Below are 20,005 nucleotides of genomic sequence, written 5' to 3'. Positions count from 1 at the left end.
TAACTGTAATGGAGACCACACACAACTATAATTTCAATTCTGTATATTTGACCAAGTCAAGGTTAAACATTCAGGTTTATTTTTTTAACAGATCATAGTGATGGTATTTTAACTGAAAAGTGCTCTTTATCACACTGATTGTATTGCAATGTTGTAAGGCTAGAGGGGTAATTACCTATCGCTTAGCAGCTTAAGTAGGCCTACCAGACATCCAAGCTGCTTAAGCTGAAAGCAATTTAACAAGAAACCCCTTGGAGATGGGTCGATCCTGCCAGATCGATCTACAATGTAGGTATGGGAATGAGGTCTAAGATAAGTTGAAAGTGGATCTCCAGATAAAAGTTAGGACAAAAGATGTGAATTATGTGTCCTAGACAAAAGTTAACTAATGACTGTAAATTCAGCAATAACAACAAAAGCCACAAACTAAAACTGCAACTTTACATATTATATTTAAAAAATACCGTCAGCCTCCCCGACATCAAATAATCTGAAACTGAAACAAAGATCTATCGAGCATTGATTAACACCAAGTCCTGCAGCAAATATAACACTTTTGAAAAATAAACCACCACATTTTTTGGTGAGACCATCTGCTTATGAAACACTCATTAAAGAAAAAAATTGACAAAAGGGAGAAAAAACAGACAAAGAATGCATGCGATCTGGCTGGGGAGTTTTTTTTAACTTTTAACTTGTGAGAACAAAAATGTGCAGACTCATTTACATCTCACTACCTGCTGCCGGGATAGCCGTCGTGCAACAATACAGGTTTGCGATGTCTAATATATTTTAGAATCTAAGGAATGCAGGCCACCTGTTTCAATTATAAAACAACAAGTTGGTCCAAATTCTCACCTGTGAGAGCATCGATCAAAAATGGAGACGGTCTTGCAATATCTTAGGATCTATGCACCATTTTTTTTCATTTATTTGTCTTATCTTTTATGTACATCTATTTATTATTAATACATTCATTGCTTCCATTTTTATGATGTTTTTTTATTTCATTTATCATTTAATTACATACTTGTTTGCTTAACTGGGTCATGCTTTTGACATCAAAACCATCTTGCCCTGTCCTAAATCCATGCCAATCTCAAATCACAAATACACAATACCATCCAAATCATCATCATCATCAACAACAACAACAACAACATCATCCATGCTGGTTCAGATTAGATGAGCAATTTCCCCCTAAAGAGTCAAACTAGCTAGATGTGTTTTCAGAGATGACTCACTGTTAACAGAATATAGACTATCATGGTGGCTGGTAAATCTCATGACATCTTTAAAAAAATTCTGCTTATAGCATGTTGCTCTTAAATGTGGTTCTACAAAACTAGGAACAAAACAACATATAAATGTATAGTACCAGTAGTGAAGTATGTGTACATATAGTGACAAAAGTGTGGGGTGGAAGATTGAGGGTAGGGAATATGTACCTTTCACATTCCATGTGATTGGATTTATTTTCCGAGTATGATGCATTATTTGAGCTCAATATTCTGTGTGAAACGTGATTCAGGAACTCATGGTGATTGGCCTGAATATATAATTGTTATTGGTGATTGAGCCATTTTAATCCTCTATTATTATTTTTTCTATCCACTGTCTTTTACTTTCAGTTTTTCTTTTTCTGTTTTAATATTACATTTGGCATAAAGTGATATTCACTAATCTTCTGGCTCCATATAACCATTTCTATCATTAACTCTAGCTTCACGTAGCTATCAATATCTTATTTAGGTAAATATTCTCACTGACTTATTGGATCTATACTCTTCTGTTTATTTACACAGAATCAATCTTTATGAAAAATAAACAAATGAGTGCACTTTTCCATTATGACTAATTATATAGTCAATTTAGGCCCCCTGACTCTCAGGGCAAATGTTTAACTTCATAATCAAACAGTTTCATACCAAAGGCATGATACTCAGGGTTTCTCTAATTATCATATCGATAAATAAAGAGATCAGTCACAATTTCTCATTTTCTCTTCTCTCTCGAGTGGCCTATGACTAAGAGTGTTTGGTGAAACTGTATGTAATACTTGGAAATTGAATCACTGAAGAGAGCACTAATTCTTGTGGGGCTTCCTTTAAGTTCAGACTTACATACGTACACTAGCAATTTTTTTTATCTTTTTTCTTTTAGAAAGCAGCAAATGATACAAATGTGAGATGTAAAAGCAATGATACAGTCTATATGATATTTCTTTGTAATCCTCCCTGTGTACATAATGGGTCACTCCAATGTTCATTGGGGGGAGGGGGGAGAGAGAGAGAGAGAATGGAATTTTATCATCTAAGTAATACCACATTGAAGTCACTGAAACTCAGGGTGCTGCAAAAATTCAGACATTGCATTCTGAATGTAATTGTTCGTTCTATCATTTGGTGCTTATCTTGACAGATAGATAACTAGTTTTTCATTGATCAATGGTGCCCATCATAACCTTATCAGAACTTTTGTGGCTTAACCTCAGAATAATGTATCACTTTATCTGAGCTGTCCGAGACAATTTGAACTTGAATGGGAGATAATATGACCTGAAAAAGACCATTATCAAAAATTCTATTTTTTCTTTTCCTTTCTTTCTTTTTTCTTTTGTTATGGCAAATTTACAATTTCATAAAAAATTGATGGTTTTTTTTGTCATTTTTTGTCCTCAAAAATGCAACACTATATATGAAGCATGATCTGAGTTAAAATTTTTCAATATTTATTAGACAAAGAAAAAATAATCTGTAATGTTTTTCAAAAAAAAATATCCAAAATCAAATTTGAACTTAAGCAAAACATGAGCAGCATGACATGTGCGTTTTAATAAATATCAATCAATTCATAGACGCCAATCTAAGGTCACATCTGCCGGCGCGACTTAATTATTATGTCTACATTATTCAATAGAAGTCATAAATCTCTCGAGTACTTAGCAGAAATTCATTTTCATGTCTTCATTTGGTGCAATCTGAGATAATAACACAAAAGTACAAATGAAAATACAGTATGTTTTCTGTTTACATGTAAATCGGTTCTTTTCTGCCTCCCCCCCCCCCCCCCCCCCGGGGGGAGAATCCATGGCATTGTCCAGAGGAAAAATTCAAACTCCTTTAAACAGGCCTAATCAGACCAACCATTTAAAATGCCATAATTTTTTTATTTTTTAACAACTATTGATATTTGACAGCTATCTATACCATGGCATCCATGCTCAACTCTTCTTAAATACAACAACCAACATATTTATATCTGCCATCTCCCTTAAATGTTCAGAAATTTAGGATGCTGACTAATGGCAGTGAGGGGGGGGGGGGAAGGGGGGGTTATCTGACGGAGAAGTGGATGACACACAAAGATGGGACATTTATATCACCGCTTCCATTTATGAACAAATCTTTTCTCCGTCATAAATTTGCATGTCATCTTTATTTTTGAATTCCTTTCAATGTTGTTCAAGACGTCCAACATGATTTTTTAAAATATATATATTTATTGTGCAATTCATTTGATGCATTATGAAAGCCTTTAAAGGGAGGAATGTGTTGGAGGAGGGGGGGGGGGGTGGAAATACCAACAGCTCTTATATTCTGATCTAGTAAAAAAACTATTTTTCAAAATCCAGGATTTTTTCAGCATTCATGATCCAAGCATGTGATTGTATAAACTAACCACACATCTGTTCTTTCCAGACAAAAGCAGATGAGTCACACCTGCAATTATACAGCTTAGCGTGCACTTACCAGATATTATATGTATTAGGGTACGTTTATACTCGAGACGATCAGTTTCAATTAGACAACAATGAAATGGAAACAGTCGAATAAAATATAAAATGGAAACGAGCTGGAACACCTGATAACTTTTGTTCAGATATACTCTTTCGTTATCACTAGAACTTGAAATTGTGACATTCTTATATAGCCGTATTACAATGAACGCAAAGGCAAAAACAACAAAAAAATATATTCACAAAAGAGCCACCTTCGTAAAACACGTGCTTCACAATGTTTACAAATTGAAATCGGTATCAAAACACTTTTGTTCATTCATCGCTCAATCACATCTTTTTCACTCCTTGCGACATGGCAGCGCCTGACTTGCACACATACATGAACGCAAAACAATAACACGACCATACACATCTTAAATTATAAGTTCTAAAAGCGTCTATGAAGTTTAAAACGCACTTACAACACAGCTCTCCTTGTTGAGGTCTTCTTCGAAAGTAGGATCACGTGGTTGACAGTGTGGCTATTTATAGAACACGCCAATCTCGCGAGATCTGTCCCTGGATCTCGCCAGCCAGAGTTAGCGGGAAGAAAGACGTGTTTCGAGCTGGGTAAGTAAATGAAAGTGGTACGTACTACATTTACCGTAGGTCTTTTGCTTTGAAATTCAAATTCATCGTTGCATCTTGGGGTTCATAAGTGATTTGAGGCAAATGTTGCTGCTGAAAGAATGTCAAGTAAAACTTTTCAAATCGAGCGAATGAAATCTCTTTCGTAAGACACGAAATGTTGGGCAGGGCATTTAAAGATGGGTAAAAAATGAAAGTGGTTGTGAAAATTGTTTGCGTCTTCCTGTTTGCTTTGTCAGTGATATTCGTGTAGTTTTTGAAACAGTTCCACGAGGGATAAAGTCGAAGAAAGCAGCCCCTGTATGCATGAGTGATATTGAGATATGTGAACCGGCCCAGACTTGATATGTGTTCACGGTGGCCATTTTGACAGTTTCAGAATTTAGGTCTGTGTGAATTTTGCTCGCTATATCTGTGTCCAAATTTAGTTGTAAAGATTATAACACGTCTTTAAGTAGAAATATTTACGTGTCCAAATGGGTTTTGTAAGGACAAGTGTTTATAAAGAGAAAGTATTAATTAATTAATACACAGACTGGGTTGAAAGACTAATGAAAAAGATTAATGACTTGGAAGTTGAACAATGCTGCCAAGTATAAGCTGATGACAGATAATAGAACACTCCTGTTAAACATTGAGTTACTATAAGTGAAATGACCAGTGTAAAATGGGTTGTGGTCTTACAGAAAACATTACAGAGTAGAGATTTAGTTTTGTAGGGAGCAATATAGCAAGCAGAGCAGAGAGGTTGTACAGACACTGACGCTGAAACAAAGTACTCTTTCTCTCTCAGTCTTGCGACAGCTAAGCAATGCTATACCAGGCTAAAAACTTTTTCATGTGGCCTAATCCAGGCACAAGAAACCAGTGATATTTACATTAATTCTGCAGTTTTGTAATTGTTTTAGAGCTGCTGTTTCGTTATTTCAGGGTTGTGAAAAGAAGGGTGGCAGCACAAAGCAATGGGGAGGTGGTGGAAAAAACGAAGGTGGCACAGTTATGGCGGATGGGACAGAGAAGACCGCGAATATGGCTGGAGAAAAAGCAAAAAGAAAAGTCGAAAAGGCACATCGCATTACTCTGCGTCAAATGCGTACATGCGGAATCTCGACCTATCCTTCATTCGTGGACCATCTCCATTGGGCAGCGGTGATGTCATAGGACACATGGTCAATCATGTTGACGATATGGTTGAAGCAGTGGAGCCCGATGATTACTTGGACAATGAAGTACTATTTGGCACTATGAAGGGAACAGTGGTAGGACTGCAGTATTATAGAGGCACAGTAAGTGACTCCAGTGGGGATTTCTCAAGCTGGTGTAAACTTTGAGATGAAAATTTAGTCTACTAGTACTAGTATTGACATAAGAAAATTATTTATTTCAAAGCATGCACATAATAATATATTACAGATAGCAAGGGCCTTCACATATACTAAATGCAAGTAATAACAGGATCAGCACTAATTTTAATTTGTATTCATTTATTTATTTATTTTTAAATTATATTTTTTAACAAAAATATTAGCTGTCCCACCAGTAGTTCGTCCTCTGCTCTAATAGGCAGTCCAAATGACAAAACAACTTGCTTTTTAATCCCTTTTTTTATACACATGAGAACTTTTCCAGGTGAACACAGGTGAAATGGTCTCTTTGGTCTGTGAGCCCCACAACAGGTATGACGTTAACGCGGTGAGAGTGGACAATGTGGGCAGTGTCCAGGTGGGGCACATCAAGAGGGAACTGGCCGCAGCTCTCGCACCCATCATGGACCAGGGGATAGCCAGAGTGGAAGGGTAGGTGTGGATGATTTAGCTGACCTCCACCTCTTCCCCTAACACCACCCCCACCCCACCCCCCTTAATTTATCTGCCTTATCTCATCTCCTATGTCTTAAAACCTTATAATAAATGGATTCTGTTTGGCTGACCCCCTTCTCCTCTCTTCCCCCCCCCCCATTTATTTGCCTGCCTCATCTCCTATGTCTTAAAACCATGTGACAAGTTTATTCTTCTGTTTCTGTTTTGTTCTCTCTCTGTCTCTCTGCCCCCATTTCATGTGAAATTATATTTTACTTTTAAAGATATATAATAATATTGTTGAATAGAACACACTTGGTGGGTGCTTTGTCTTCACCAGTGTGTCAAAGATTTGTCACAGAAAATGTTGCAGCATGGGTATATATGGCCAGCACTAGCACTGAAGAAGCACCTATTATAAATGACGTGAATCTTCAGCTGCAGCATGGGTTTCTTATAGAAGTCCCTGGAACCCTATTTGTTCAGGATTTAGTTCAGGCATACCTGCAGGGGATCAGCAACTTTCTTTTAGAACTTAGATAGCAAGGATGGCTACTGTTTATTAAAAAGAGCTTCGTGTTCCTGGTAGGTTTGCCATGTCTTTGGTATGGCTGCAGCAGGTGGCCTACCAATTACAATCTAGAGAGCTTGTGTCTAAAAAACATCTGGCACCTTCCTAAGAATTATAAACCACCTGCGCGAGTCGTGAAGTCTGCATCCTATGCAGGGTATGTTGGATCAATGGCTCATAAATCCAGGCTTGGGAAAGACCCATACATCACTCTCATTAACCAGGTGATAGATGGGAGTGGATTGGTTCACCCTATGGAGGTGGAACTGCGTTCTGGTGACACCGAACTTGTGTGGGGTCAAAAAAAAAAAAAAATACAGACCCCAACTCCACTCTTGATTCCAGCGAGGAGGATAAGCTCTCAGGAGTCCCAAGAGAGGCTGAACCTAGCGAGAAACCTCCAGCTATATCGGAAACTTCTATGCCAGGAGTAACCATGCTGCAGCATACTGCCATCCCTACTAACTTTTCTATTTCCTTTTCTTCAGGTTCACACAATCCCTCATTGATTGGACTGCATTGTGATATGTAATATTCCTTCTTTTTGGCAATTATATTTAAGTTTGTTTGAAATAATACCAAACTGTCAATCAGTTTTTTTCTGCTGTACCTTGCTCTCAAGTCCTGCAGTTATTCTCTTCTTATCCAGTGTTGTACCATATGGTAGTAAAAACATGTACAGCATGCCGCTAGAGCTGAGCTTCTGGGGACTCCCAGAGAACAGACTGGGTTGTGTTAACAAGCTTAGATACTATGGTCACTACTTGAAGGAGACCCCCGGGACATCCAAGACGGGGGTAGGAGCTGGACTGACCCTGGGGAGTCCACTGTCCACTAGGGTCTGCTTGACCCAGGCTGAGGTATGTGACGGCAGTATCAGCATTTCATGATGAGTTTAGCTCACATAAATTTGTTGGTTGGAAGTCCTATTTTGTATCTTGCCACATGGCTTTTTTTTATTTTTCTGAAAAATTGAAATTTTTGCATTAACACTTTGCTTTTTTTAATACTTTTTTTCAAATTGATTATGCAATTGTGTGGTGTGCTGTGTTTAAGCAATTCAAATAAATTGTTTTCGTATTTCAGATGAAGGGACAGTTGGACAAATTATTTGAAGATTTAAAGCAGTATGATACAACAAAAACTGCTGAACCAGCCAAGGTTGGTAACTCCCCCCCCCCCCACCTCACCCCCAATTATGAAAATAATATTAGCTATTAGTCTGAAATAAACTGGACAAAAGTGAGTCCATTAAGTTGTACAGAAGGCCCATAGTCAATGAACTGCATTTTTTGCAAGTTTTCATGTTCAAAAGTCCCCCCCCCCCCCTTGAAATTGCTGGCAATGGGCTGTTACAGTAAATGATTCTTTGATAAATTGCAAGTTTAGTCAATGCAAGAAAATGTTGAATGTATGCTGATGTTATTCACTGGGAATGTTTTAGAATGTGTAATTGTGAAATGTATATGCACAGTCGATGGTTAAAAGTATGTTTAGAAATTGTGCTGTTAATCTATATATGTCCCACACATAGGCATATGGAGCATGATCTGCAAGTAGTCTTTATCATTACCATCAGTATTAGTAATATACTTCTATTAAAAGATGACCAATAGAACAGTGAGTAACTTCAATTTCAGGCCATTTCTACACCACTCTTCCCACACCAGAAACAAGCTCTTCATTGGATGATACAAAGAGAAAGTGCGACCGAGCTGCCACCATTCTGGAAGAAAACCAAAGATGGCAGATACTTTAATTCGGTGACAAATTACGCCAAGGAGCAGAGACCTCAAAGCGTACGCGGAGGAATTCTAGCTGATGATATGGGCCTTGGGAAAACGCTGCAGATGATTGCGCTGATCGTGACCAATTTTGTAGATGATAAGCCGCTAGCGGAGCGTGTACCAGGAAATATCAGAAGTTCTCGGGTAAGGGAAATGTCTCCTCAGATGAAAACCAATCAAGATTCCTCTGTCAATAGCTTTAAAGGAAGAAGTAACTGATATGTACCAGGCAATGTTTCATCTGCTGACAGTCAGACTTCTTCAGGAAAATGAGGGCTGTGATAGGTATTATCAACTGTCACCCCTCAGGTGTGTTGTCTGGTGAGGTGCCGCCCTCCTCTGCCCCCTCATCCACCTTGGACTTAGCAGCAACCAACCCCTTTCGGGGTTTCTTACCACGCCTCCACCAAGGAGCCCTCATTTCCCTTTTTGCTTACTCCTCCCCCCACCCCCCCACCCTCACATGGGCCAAGTGGTGCAAGAGCATGAATCCATGCTGGGACAGCAGCTTCAGGGAGGTGTGATCCTGAAAAAGAGATGAAAAAGTTATTAGGGATGATGGTATTTTGCAGCATGGTTATGCCTGGTATAGAAGTTTCTGGAACAGCTGGAGGTTTCACGCTGGTTTCAGCCTCCCTTGGGACTCCAAGAAGTCTATCCTCCTCACTGGAGTCAAGACTGGAGTTGGGGTCTTAATTTTTTGACCCCACACCAAGTTTGGCCTCACCCAATTGTGATTCTACCTGGGTAATGAGGGTTATGTTTGGGTCTTTCCCAAGCCTGAAATCACAAGTTTTTGGTCCACCATACTCCACGGAGGGAGCAGATTTCAAGACTCGTGCAGGAGGTGTGTAATTCTTGGGAAGGCGCCAAACATTCTTCTCAATCCAGTTTTTTGACGCAAGCCCCCTGGATTGTAATTGGTAGGCCACCTGCTGCAACCATGCCAAAGACATGGCATACCTACCCGGAGCATGAAGCTCATTTTTATAGATGGTAGCAATCCCTGCCAGCAGTGTTTTGAAATATAGGCTTTGATCTTCCCCAGGCAGAGCCTGGGCCAAATCCTGGATAAACTGGGTACCATGGACATCAATTGGGGAACCATGTTACAATCTTAGCGAAGTATCCTTCACTACTGGTGCTTCTTCTTTAATGTTGTTGGTCATATCTGTAATAACAATGAAAAATAACAATTAGATTTGACATTGTACACACTTGTATTTATCAATGTTAAGTGCTTCAGTTGAAGTGACATTGACGCAGGATCCATGATACCACTCGTTACGGTATTGCATATTTGTAACAGGCTTGCACCATTTTTTCCTTGGGAGGTTTGTACCTGTTTGGGAGATGATTTTGTCAATTTTTCTTCTCAACCATTATCATTCCCTTGCTTGGAAAATCTAACAACATAAAGAAATTATATATTAGATTTTTTTCCTGTGACTTTAGTTGATGTTCTCATTTTCTAGACATAGAACATTACACTGAGGCTAGCCTGGTATCTTACAACTAGGCTGTTCGGCTTATTTTTAAATTTGCTTTCCACTTCTGTCGTGTTTTTTTTTCAACCCATCTTATATTGTCTTTACTAGTCCTTGGGCTATTCTGGATAACATATCTGGTAGGTCTTCTCTTTTCATAGTCTGTTTTATATCACTCTTTAAATCTGCCAACTCGGCCAATCTGTTGGCAACTTGCCAAGACTGCTTTGGCAGTTTCTTTAAGCCCTTTAAAATGCAATCAGCTTAATTTTTTTCACTTAATAGAAGATATATATTGTTATATTTCATGTATAATTCCCTAGTAAATTGCTCTAAAAATTGTTTTGAGGCATTTACTGTTTATTTTTCTGTGGTGATGTTAACATCTTTGAAATTTCTCATTTATATAGAATAAAATATTGAGTTCACATGTAGTGTTTATTTCTTAGCCTAGGTTCTGTGCAAATTACGCTTATATCTTCAATCTCTTAATGTATGAGGCTCATTTTTGAGTTGTGATCCTGTGAAAATGCTGGATTGACAGATCACAGATGACCAGTAGGTTCTGAAACTTGTTTAAAGACAATAGGTGAATTTCTTTCAATGTTTTACATTGTATCTTAAATTCTTATCTGTGTAGATGTCTTTTGGGTCGGCTGATCTTAAGTCTGTAATTATCTCCCCAGCTTGAAAAAGATGCCAGAATCCAAGCCAACAGGAGCAAGGGGTACAAGACAGAGAAGAATACAATCAAGAAAAAGCTGAAGATGCGTGGCATGGCCACCAGTTCTAGTAAAACTGATGAAGTGACTCTGGTACCTGAGGGAAGTTCTGAGGATGAGGAGATTCTCTCTGATGATTGTGTGTCTGATGAAGACAGCTCAGGTATACCAGACACTTTTTATGTACAGACACAGTAACACCTGTACATAAGGTTATTACTTGAAAATTTCAAGCTCCTCTTTTTTTTTCTTTTCAAGATTTAAGGGTTGCAGGCACTCACAACAATGTACTTTCTGACATTTCAACAAAATCTTATAAGTTACAGTCACAAGTTAGATTTTTTAACTTTTAAAAAGATAAATAGGCCAAATTTAAAAAAGTGTATACCTTAAAAAGTCTTTAATGGTGAAAGAAAAAGTTGATGAGAAGATTTTTTTGTTTTTGTGCCCTAATAGAAGAGGAGAGTCAGAAGGCGTCCAGTACAGTGATGATACTAAAAGAGGACCCTGAGTTTAAACCGAAAGGTTCCGTCCAACCACAGGGCACTTCTAATGCGAGGTCACGACCAAGAAGGTAGTTTTGATTTTATGTTTTAATCCAGGTAAAATGGCTATATGATATATGGTGATGTCAATAGTGTTGATTTAGAAATCATTGAAGTGTTTTGTACTCAAATGATTTCTGAGATAGCTATCCTTTGTTATTTGAATTTGTTGGTAAACATTTGGAGTTTAAATTTGACAGTGTGTCTCAAATTGTTTCTTTAATTTTGTATCCTAATAAAATGATATATTTCAGAAATGTAGGTAAACCTGTGAAGTACACATCAGACAGTGAGGATAAAATAATGTACCTCTCCGACAGTTCCACTGAGAGCACAAAGAATACCAAAGGTATGCTGCCACTTTATAATGCAATGAGACAAATTTTAAGAATATTTCTACCTTATTGTTAGTCTTCGGTTTCATTATAATTTGGAAACTAGTGAATAAAAACAGTCATGTATCAGGAATTTTACAGATTGTGACCTTTTGTCAAGAAAAAGACGGATATTATAAGTTATGTTATGTAAGTGATGATGAATTTTTGCTAAAATAGTTAAAAACTAAATGACTTCTCATATTTGACTCTTGCTCTCAGCAATTTATTTCAAATGAACCTTTGTTTTTCAGCATCAAAGAATAAAGGCAAAGGCAAAAAGAGCAGTCCTTCGGTGAATGTGGAACCTTTTTCAAACTCGCCTTCTGAAAACTCATCGCCTGAAATGAACACAGTTGCAATACATAATGACAAGCAGTGTAATACTCTACCTCGGACTTTAGATGCCACCGTCTCTCTTACTGGTGCTACAGTCTCTCTTACTGGTGCTACAGTCTCTCTTACTGGTGCTACAGTCTCTCTTACTGGTGCTACAGTCTCTCTTACTGGTGCTACAGTCTCCCTGAATGGCACTGCAGTCATTCTTGATGGTGCTTCTGTGTCTTTGGATGGCGCCCCTGTCTCAAATGGTGCCCAAACCTCGAATGGTGCTTCTGTAACACATGCTGATACTTTCTCTTTGGACACTGCTACTGTCTCTTTAAATGGTGCTTCAGTTACTTTAGGTAGTGATATAGTCACTGTGAAGGATGCTACAGTTACTCTTGGTGGCACTACCACCTCTGGGAACGGTTCCAGTGGCAATAGCAGCACAGTCGTTGCAGGTGGCACTGAAATCTGTGCTGAAACTGTTCCACTTCCTGATGGCAAAGTTGTTACAGACCCTGTACGTGAAGGCCTCTCACAGTCTGTGCCTGAAATTTCTACAAACCCTGTACAAGGGGGCCTAGCAGACACTGTAGGTGAGGTTATTGCTGAAACTGAGCAAGAAGCCGATGTGCAAGAAAGGCCAGATTGTGCACCAGATGACCCCAAACTGGCACCAATGCAGGCTGCAGATAGTGATGTCATTGAAGGGCAGGGATCAAGTGGATCTCATCGTGAGCCTGCCCAACCCAGGGGGAGAAGAGGAAGATCCAAGTCTGCACCAGCACCAAAACCATCATCCCCAAATGTCAAGAGCAGACCCAAAAGGTTATTTTATTTATTTATTTATTTAAATTTTACCTATTTGTTAGTTTGTTTGATTTTTTACATTGCATGAGTAACTCAGATGTGGAATCACTGTGTTCAAATGTATATGAAACAAATTGTATTTTAAAACTTTTTACAGGTTAACATTTTGTTCAGTAATTATCTCTAATTTAAGCAATATGACACCCAAGTGTCCCTTTGTTAAACATTGATAAGACTAAATATTATATAATTCATGTTTAAAGAAACATCAAGAAGCCTGCCAGATATGATGAAGAAGAGATATTTGTGCCAGCTAATATAAGGAAACTAATTCACCAGACTGACCCAGGGGTGGAACAAAAGGATTACCACTGTCAGATACTTACCAAGAAAGGTAAACTTGTTGGAAATATTTAAACTTTCTATTTGTCAAGAAAAAAAAACAGTAGTGAAATAGTTTATGACTGTAAGTATGTTTTAAGGCATATAATAGAAAAAATAGATGTTTACACTTTTTATTAGCCTAAATTATACAGCACATAACACATATTTGAATTCTCTTGTAGCCAAACATGGGAGAAAGTCAACCACTGTCTTGGAAGGTAATACAGAGTGCCAAGACCCAGAAGAATCAACTTTAAACATCCAATTCAAGGAACCACGGCAAGATGGTACTATTCCAACCCAGGCAGACGCATCATCTGAGAAAAATAAAGAAGTTCATAAACCAGATCTGGTATCTCAGGCTCTGGTGCCTGTTGGAAGCCCTGGCACAGGTCCAGTATTAACAGTGAGACTGGAGAATATCAGGGTGAGATCCGAGGACCCTGTGGCCACACACTCCACCCCTGTCACTAACGGTCAAGGTACCATCATCCAGAACCAGCCAGGTGTGTCCACCCTCCAGCTGACCAACACCACCTTCAAGAGAACCGTCCTGCCGAGCTGGCGTCCAGAGAAAATTGCTTCTGGTCAACCACAGCCACTGCCTCCGTTGTCCAGTGTGTCCAAAACAATCACAGGTGACCAATTCAGACATATTAAGCATGGTACAGGTCCTGTGGAGATGTCCAGTGGACAAACCACCAATGTAACTGACCAGTCCAAGTGGCCAAAGACAGAACCAGCCACACCAGAATCTCCTGTGCCCCCATGTGTTGGAGTGGAGACTGAAGTTGCCACAACCCCATACTCCTTGAAGAAGGAAAAACCCTGTAACTCTCCCTTAGTGAAGCAGGAATTCAGCTTGAAGAAGTCACGGAAGAGGAAGAGTGCCCCTTTTATACCTGGTGCCAAAGGTATGGTAGAGGGATGAGATTTTTATAACTATTAGCGGGTTATTGACTTTTTCGGGTGGTTTGGGTGCTTACAACAGTAATGAGAGTTTTCTGGCAGATTTTGGACTTTTTTTGGAGCCAAAGCTGCTCATCGCTGATTGTAGAGTATAGAATAGAATGAACCAAGTTGTAAGAACCACTCTTTTAAAGCCAAATTGAATGTAAGTGCATTTCCACCTTGTTGAGTGCTTGATCTACTTATGTATCCTATATATAATGCTTTACTTACATGATATGTGCATTATTTCAGTCCATCCTTTGCCAAATTTACCACCCCTGCCAAGTCTTGAGTTGCCAGATCTTGATGCTGACGTCTCCAGTGGTAAGAAGAGGAAAGGCACAGTGTCTGCTCCCATAGGTAATTGATGGTCAATGAAAAACCCACCCACCCCCTTTAAAAAGAATAAAAATGAAATATTGGACAGAGAAAGTGGCCTTATTGTTCTGTTTTGATATGATAAATGTCCTGGCTTGATTGTCATCTGTTAAACTGGGTGTTGAATTTTGACATGGTGAATAGTTTTAAGACATATGTTCAAATGTTACTTTCAGTGATTGATGAAGACTCTCTACCAGATGTGGACGTGAAAGAGAACATTCAAAATAAAAGTCCAGGTAAGTGACACTATGGGACCATTCCCAGACCCTGTTGTACTAACTATGGTTCGATCTATCTCTGAGGGGTTCCTTGCTAAATTGCTTTCAGCTTAAGCAGCTTAGATGAAACTGCTAGGGGGTAATTAACTTTTGTTTAGCAGTTTCAGTAGGTGTGCCAGACATCTAAGCTGTTTAAGCAGTCTGTGCTATAATATAATTGTTTTATCTGCATTGTACGCCTTTAAATTTTTTTAGCCTAATGTAAGGAATGCTTCAAATCTGTTACAGATAAGTTTTTAGCTTATTGTAAATGATATTTACTATTACAGGTGCCAACAACCTCAGTAGTGATGGTCGCACTAATTGTGTTGGCCCAAGAACAACTCTAATTGTCTGTCCTCTGTCTGTGCTCAGCAACTGGATTGTAAGTGCTTTCTTAAACATTATTTAAGAAATTCAGTGGTCCCAATCTCCATCATTTAAACGACTCGAATTTTATTAATGAAAAAATAATTTATAGGTTGTAATTTTCTCATCAGTTGTGTCTGCACATATAGCTGTCACCTGCATCTGTTGTTGCTGTGTACTTTCACCGAGCGATGCCGGTGTCAAAAACAACAGAACTGCTGTCTCATTTTCAAAATCAAAAAGGTTGCTTTATTCAATTTCAATCATATTTATTACATGATGGTAGTTAAAATAACTTTCCACTGAGAAACTCAAGATAACTTTCACACACACCTAATGAATGCCAACACATCACTTTTGACTTCATTCAAGTACGTGTGAATAAAATACTTCCACAGTCACTCAGCTTTGAACTGAAATAAACCTTATCATAATTAATCTCCTGCTGAAATAAGTTTTGAGCCTCAAACCTTTCACAAATAAAATTTAATAATCTATTACCAAATAAATTCTATATCACAAAAGTTAAAACCATTTTATTTAAATCATGCTTAATTAAATTTACCCAAAGATGAGTTATTACCTCCAGCAAGGAGGTACATGTAATGTTTTCACCTGTTTGTCTGTTTGTTTGTCATCAACATAATTCAAAAAGTTATGGACTGATTTTAATAAAATTTTCAGGAACTGTTAGAAGTGGGCCAAGAAACAGATTATTAGTTTTTGGTGGTGATCAGGATCAATAATATATCAATAATCAATAATAATCGAAAAACTCCTGCCTTGGCGGATGTTTGTGATTTTCTAGTTTGATCATTTCATATTCTGTTTATATGAAAGTACTCATTACAGGTATATGTAAAGAAAAATAATTGATTAATGAAATATAAAGTCAAATTACATAATATTCCTTCCTTCCAGTAAATATAACTAGAATTTAAAATGATATATTTGTGAATTAACTGGCTAGTAATTTACAATTAATACTCTTTCTGTCCTTTAAATACATCTATCTGAAAATATTAATAATGGTTAATCAAATGTGATTACATCCATCTTGTAATCATTACCTTATTTTAAAGTACAAATTTATGAATCCATTTAATATGTTTAAGCATACATATATAAATTGCCATTCAGTCAAAAATTAGGCACAAATAATCATTTATATGTTGTATGAAGCAACAAAATATATTTTACTAAAACAGATGTTTATAATTTGTTTACCTATATATCCCTATCATACAATAAAACTATCAGTTAGACTCTTCTCATTTTATTAGTAAAACTTAAGCATTTTAAGTTGATAATGTTAAATTAAACCCTTTAATATATATTATGTTATTGACCAAGGATAGTTACTATAATAATACTTACTTCCCATTTCATTAACATTTTTTATGATTCCTGTTGCAAACAAACAAAAAATAATAGAATTTATATGTATAGACATACAGATCAAGATGCATGCAAAGATATATAGATAAATTATAAGAACGTGCTAGTTATTACATTAATTAGTTCATTAAGTTCTTAACAATAAATTTATAATTAACTACATTTGTAAACATTGTTTAGTAGTGTAACAAACGTATAAAAGTTCTTAAAAAATACTTAATCTATATAATTCTTTAACATGACATTTAAACAAACAATATGGCATAGACAAATAACTAATTAAAATTTACTATATATATATATATATATATAATAAACTTTCTTTCAACTTTCTTGCCCCGACCGGTTTCTTTCTTTCTTCAGGGGGTTTTGTTTATTTGTTACTAGGTGATGTCATAAAGGCTTAAATGTGACGTCTTTAACAATGAGTGTTTAATTGTTACTTTTACCAATGCTTTTATCTATTCAACCCAAACAGAAAGGGAAATAAAAGAAAATCTATTCATTAATAAGTACCAGGGAAACAACCCATGCTTATTCTTTAATTGGTATTATCCGTTGGGCATAATTAAATTATGATGTTGATTTTACAGTTAAGTGTAACATATTATTGCACCAGAATGGACCATATCCTATTCTGTCCATTATTCTTTTCTGCTTTTTGTCAGTACATTTGACAGCTTTGCTGTCTTGTTTGCTTTGTATCTTTACATTTGGATGCTTTGTCATCTTGTATACTACATCATTGAGATATGTCAGAAAAGTACATATTGTTCAGTCTCTTATCATTGTAAAGGATGTCATTTTTCTAAGTATTGGAATACTTTCACTTTCCCATTCCCTTGAGTCACAACCACATCTCTATCCTGGTTGATGGTACATCCCAGTGGATTAGCTAGTCCATCAGCTCTGGTTGCTATGTACTGGATGAACTTCCCATCTGGGGATACAAGGTGTATGCAGTGGTTATCACGGTCTGTAACCAGTATGTTGTCATATGCATCAACACAAACATCACGAGGTTCACCTAACTTGTTATCAGGTCCTGTGTACTGATACAGTGGGTCACCAGATGGGGTTAGGATGTGAAGTTTGTTTGGAGTTTCATCACTAACAACAAGACACCCGTTGCTCATATATGCCACTTTATATGGATAATTGAACAACTGCTTGCCATCTTTGTTCTTTATCACATCAGTTAAAGTTATTTCCCCTTTGATATCAATACTGAACACACTCACAGACTTCTCTCTGCTACCCTGTGCCACAGCAATCTTAGTGCAGTTGTTATTGAGAGCCACACCACATGGGTTGTTGACATCTACAGTTTGGTGTACTTCCCACTGTGGTGACAGGATGAACAGTTTGTTATTGTCTCTATCAGAAAGAACCATCCTTCCATCAGGGAAGTGACAGATCCCTGCTGGATATTTCAACTGTGTGTGTGAGACACTTCTGATCTCTTGCCTTGATGTACCATCTGAACTACAAACCTTGATCTTGTTCTTCCAACCATGTGTAGTAACATACTCCCTGTTTGGACTCACTGAAATGTCCCCTGGCACCCAACAGCCAGTGTCAAACTCTAGTATACATACAGCCTGTGGTTTCATCTTGGGCAAAGCTGGTAGTGTAGATATCTGCACATTCCCCAGGCCAGCCCCACTGGATATCTCTTGGTCCACTTCTGTGTTGGTGGTGAGTGTGAGATTTAGTTCCTCTGGAATATCATCCACAGCTGAAGTGGACTGTAGCTCATCTAGTTTCTGTCCAAGTTGATGTTGTAACATGAGGACATCTATGGGGGCACCATGTTGAAGAATGTTCTTTACTACATCTGTTGTGGTTTTGATAGAGGAGCAAGTGGCACTGCAGTTTTTGTGGGAAATTTGTAAATTATTTCTATGAGTGCTGGTGGTTTGATGAAGCTCCTGTAGTAAGATTTTCTCTCGTTGATCTACCAGTTGACGTAGATGAGCTGCACGAGTTTTGATCTTCTGCTGAACAAAGCTTTCATTTTCTTGGAAGGTTGCCAATATTTCATCAATTTTAGCTATTGTTTTCTCACCTGTTTCAATTTTTTTCTCCATACCACAGAATTTGACTTGAAGTTGTGGCTTTACCATCTCTGCAGCTTTTTCAAGGGAGATAAGTTTGTGACCATCATGGTGTAGATCTCTGCAGTCACGACAAATGGGGACATTGCAGTCTGAACAAAAGTATCGTATCATCTCACCTTTGTGCTCTGGGCAGATAATCTTCTGCTGCTCTTGGATTTCTTTTTGATACTCACTGCTGTGAAGTTGTTGAAAAGTGAGTACCCTGTGATCTTTAGTAAGGGTGGTAGCACAGTGAAATGAAGAACACTTCTCACATAGGTAGTCATGGCAGGTGATGCATTTTGAAGTAGCCACTGTTTCAGTTTGGGACAACAAAACACAAGATCTGCACTTTTTCTTATGTGTTGACTGAAGTACAGTGTCCTGCAAACTTTCAATGTAGAAATTGTGAATGAAGCCCTCAAGTCCATCTTTAGGAACTTCAGTCTCTTTCCGACACACAGGACACCGGAATTTACTTCCTGGTGTTGAGTTTGAAATATAAGTCTTCAGACAACACTTACAAAATGTATGCCTATATGGTAAATCTGTTGGATCTTTGTACTCCTCAAGGCATAATGGACAGCTGACAAAATTTTCAGTTATTTTGGCTCGTAGGCTTTCTTCTTCATCTCTGTCATTGCGAGCTGTAGCCATCTTAGGGGCATGTAGCGAACTGTTCTATGTAGAGCAGTTATCTCTTTTCAGCAGTAAACTGGTGGGAGAGAATGGACTATGAACGGGTGTTCAGCAGAGTTATAACGATTATCTTATCAGTGGCCCAGTTGCCATCTCGTCTGAGCCCACAGCAGTTTGTTTTTGCATTTTACTATGTATTATGAATTAAGAATGTGTTTAGTTTTATTTTCACAGGGAAGATGTTAGGCTCTGGAGTAGGTAGTCAGTTCAGGTTGATGAATTCAGTGAGAGCTGTAACTACAGTGTAGATATCTCGCAGTGAAGACACAGGTATGGTGGGACTTGCTCTTTATCTTGTGAAGTCTCTACTTGAACTGTAAACACAACTCACACCATCTCTAGGTGTGCTGTCATGGTTGTTCACTAGTATGCCAGAAATGGTCTAAATTTGTAACTTCTGATCACAAATGATCTTACATGGCCTTAATTGTAATAGAAATGGTCTTAACATGGACTTATTCTGCTTTTAAGATCAAAATTGATCTTACCCTGGAGGAGTAATACTATTACTAGTATTGGACTGATTTCTAGAAAAGTGGCCAAGCAGTTATCCCCCCCCCCCCCCCCAACACACACACACACACACACATATTTCCTCATATTTCCTTAAGTCCTGGTTGCATATTCTGTTACCAGTACTACACAATAAAAAATTGTGGGTGATTTTGCTGTTGAG

The 20,005-nt window shown here is 37.8% G+C and overlaps 3 protein-coding genes across 9 annotated transcripts in view; 1 reads left to right on the top strand and 2 right to left on the bottom strand.

Annotated features, from left to right (window-relative positions):
- LOC106154460 (uncharacterized) overlaps positions 1-4,303 on the bottom strand; it is a 48,073-nt gene extending 43,770 nt beyond the window's left edge. For 4 of the 6 annotated variants that reach the window (XM_086996542.1, XM_086996547.1, XM_086996546.1 and 1 more), the window contains exon 1: positions 4,204-4,303. The gene's annotated coding sequence lies outside the window, so the exon portion shown is untranslated. The remainder of the gene's footprint in view (positions 1-4,203) is intronic. The other 2 variants (XM_086996545.1, XM_086996543.1) reach the window with 2 other exon arrangements.
- LOC106163124 (uncharacterized) lies at positions 4,230-15,205 on the top strand. 2 transcript variants are annotated; one of them, XM_086996528.1, is made up of 15 exons: positions 4,230-4,351; positions 5,300-5,655; positions 5,999-6,165; positions 7,389-7,599; positions 7,826-7,900; positions 8,380-8,670; positions 10,700-10,898; positions 11,192-11,309; positions 11,535-11,629; positions 11,909-12,809; positions 13,055-13,185; positions 13,358-14,089; positions 14,379-14,486; positions 14,681-14,743; positions 15,055-15,205. In XM_086996528.1, exons 2-15 carry the CDS (start codon positions 5,332-5,334, stop codon positions 15,174-15,176), a joined length of 3,537 nt encoding a protein of 1,178 aa, XP_086852654.1. In that variant the 5' UTR covers positions 4,230-4,351; positions 5,300-5,331; the 3' UTR covers positions 15,177-15,205. The 2 variants fall into 2 exon arrangements, with proteins under 2 accessions (XP_086852654.1, XP_086852655.1); XM_086996529.1 differs by lacking the exon at positions 4,230-4,351 and adding an exon at positions 4,635-4,755.
- A 151-nt stretch (positions 15,206-15,356) lies between these two features.
- On the bottom strand, positions 15,357-19,661 carry LOC147759342 (E3 ubiquitin-protein ligase TRIM56-like). The gene has a single exon (XM_086996539.1). The coding sequence runs from the start codon at positions 19,285-19,287 to the stop codon at positions 17,332-17,334; it is 1,956 nt and encodes a 651-aa protein (XP_086852665.1). The 5' UTR covers positions 19,288-19,661; the 3' UTR covers positions 15,357-17,331.
- Between the last annotated feature and the right edge of the window lie 344 nt (positions 19,662-20,005).

Source organism: Lingula anatina, chromosome 10 (assembly GCF_051362555.1).
Source record: "Lingula anatina isolate TDL-2025a chromosome 10, LinAna3.0, whole genome shotgun sequence".
NCBI lineage: Eukaryota > Metazoa > Brachiopoda > Lingulata > Lingulida > Lingulidae > Lingula > Lingula anatina.
Note: the sequence above shows the minus strand (reverse complement) of the source record. Positions and strands in the feature narration are given on the sequence as shown.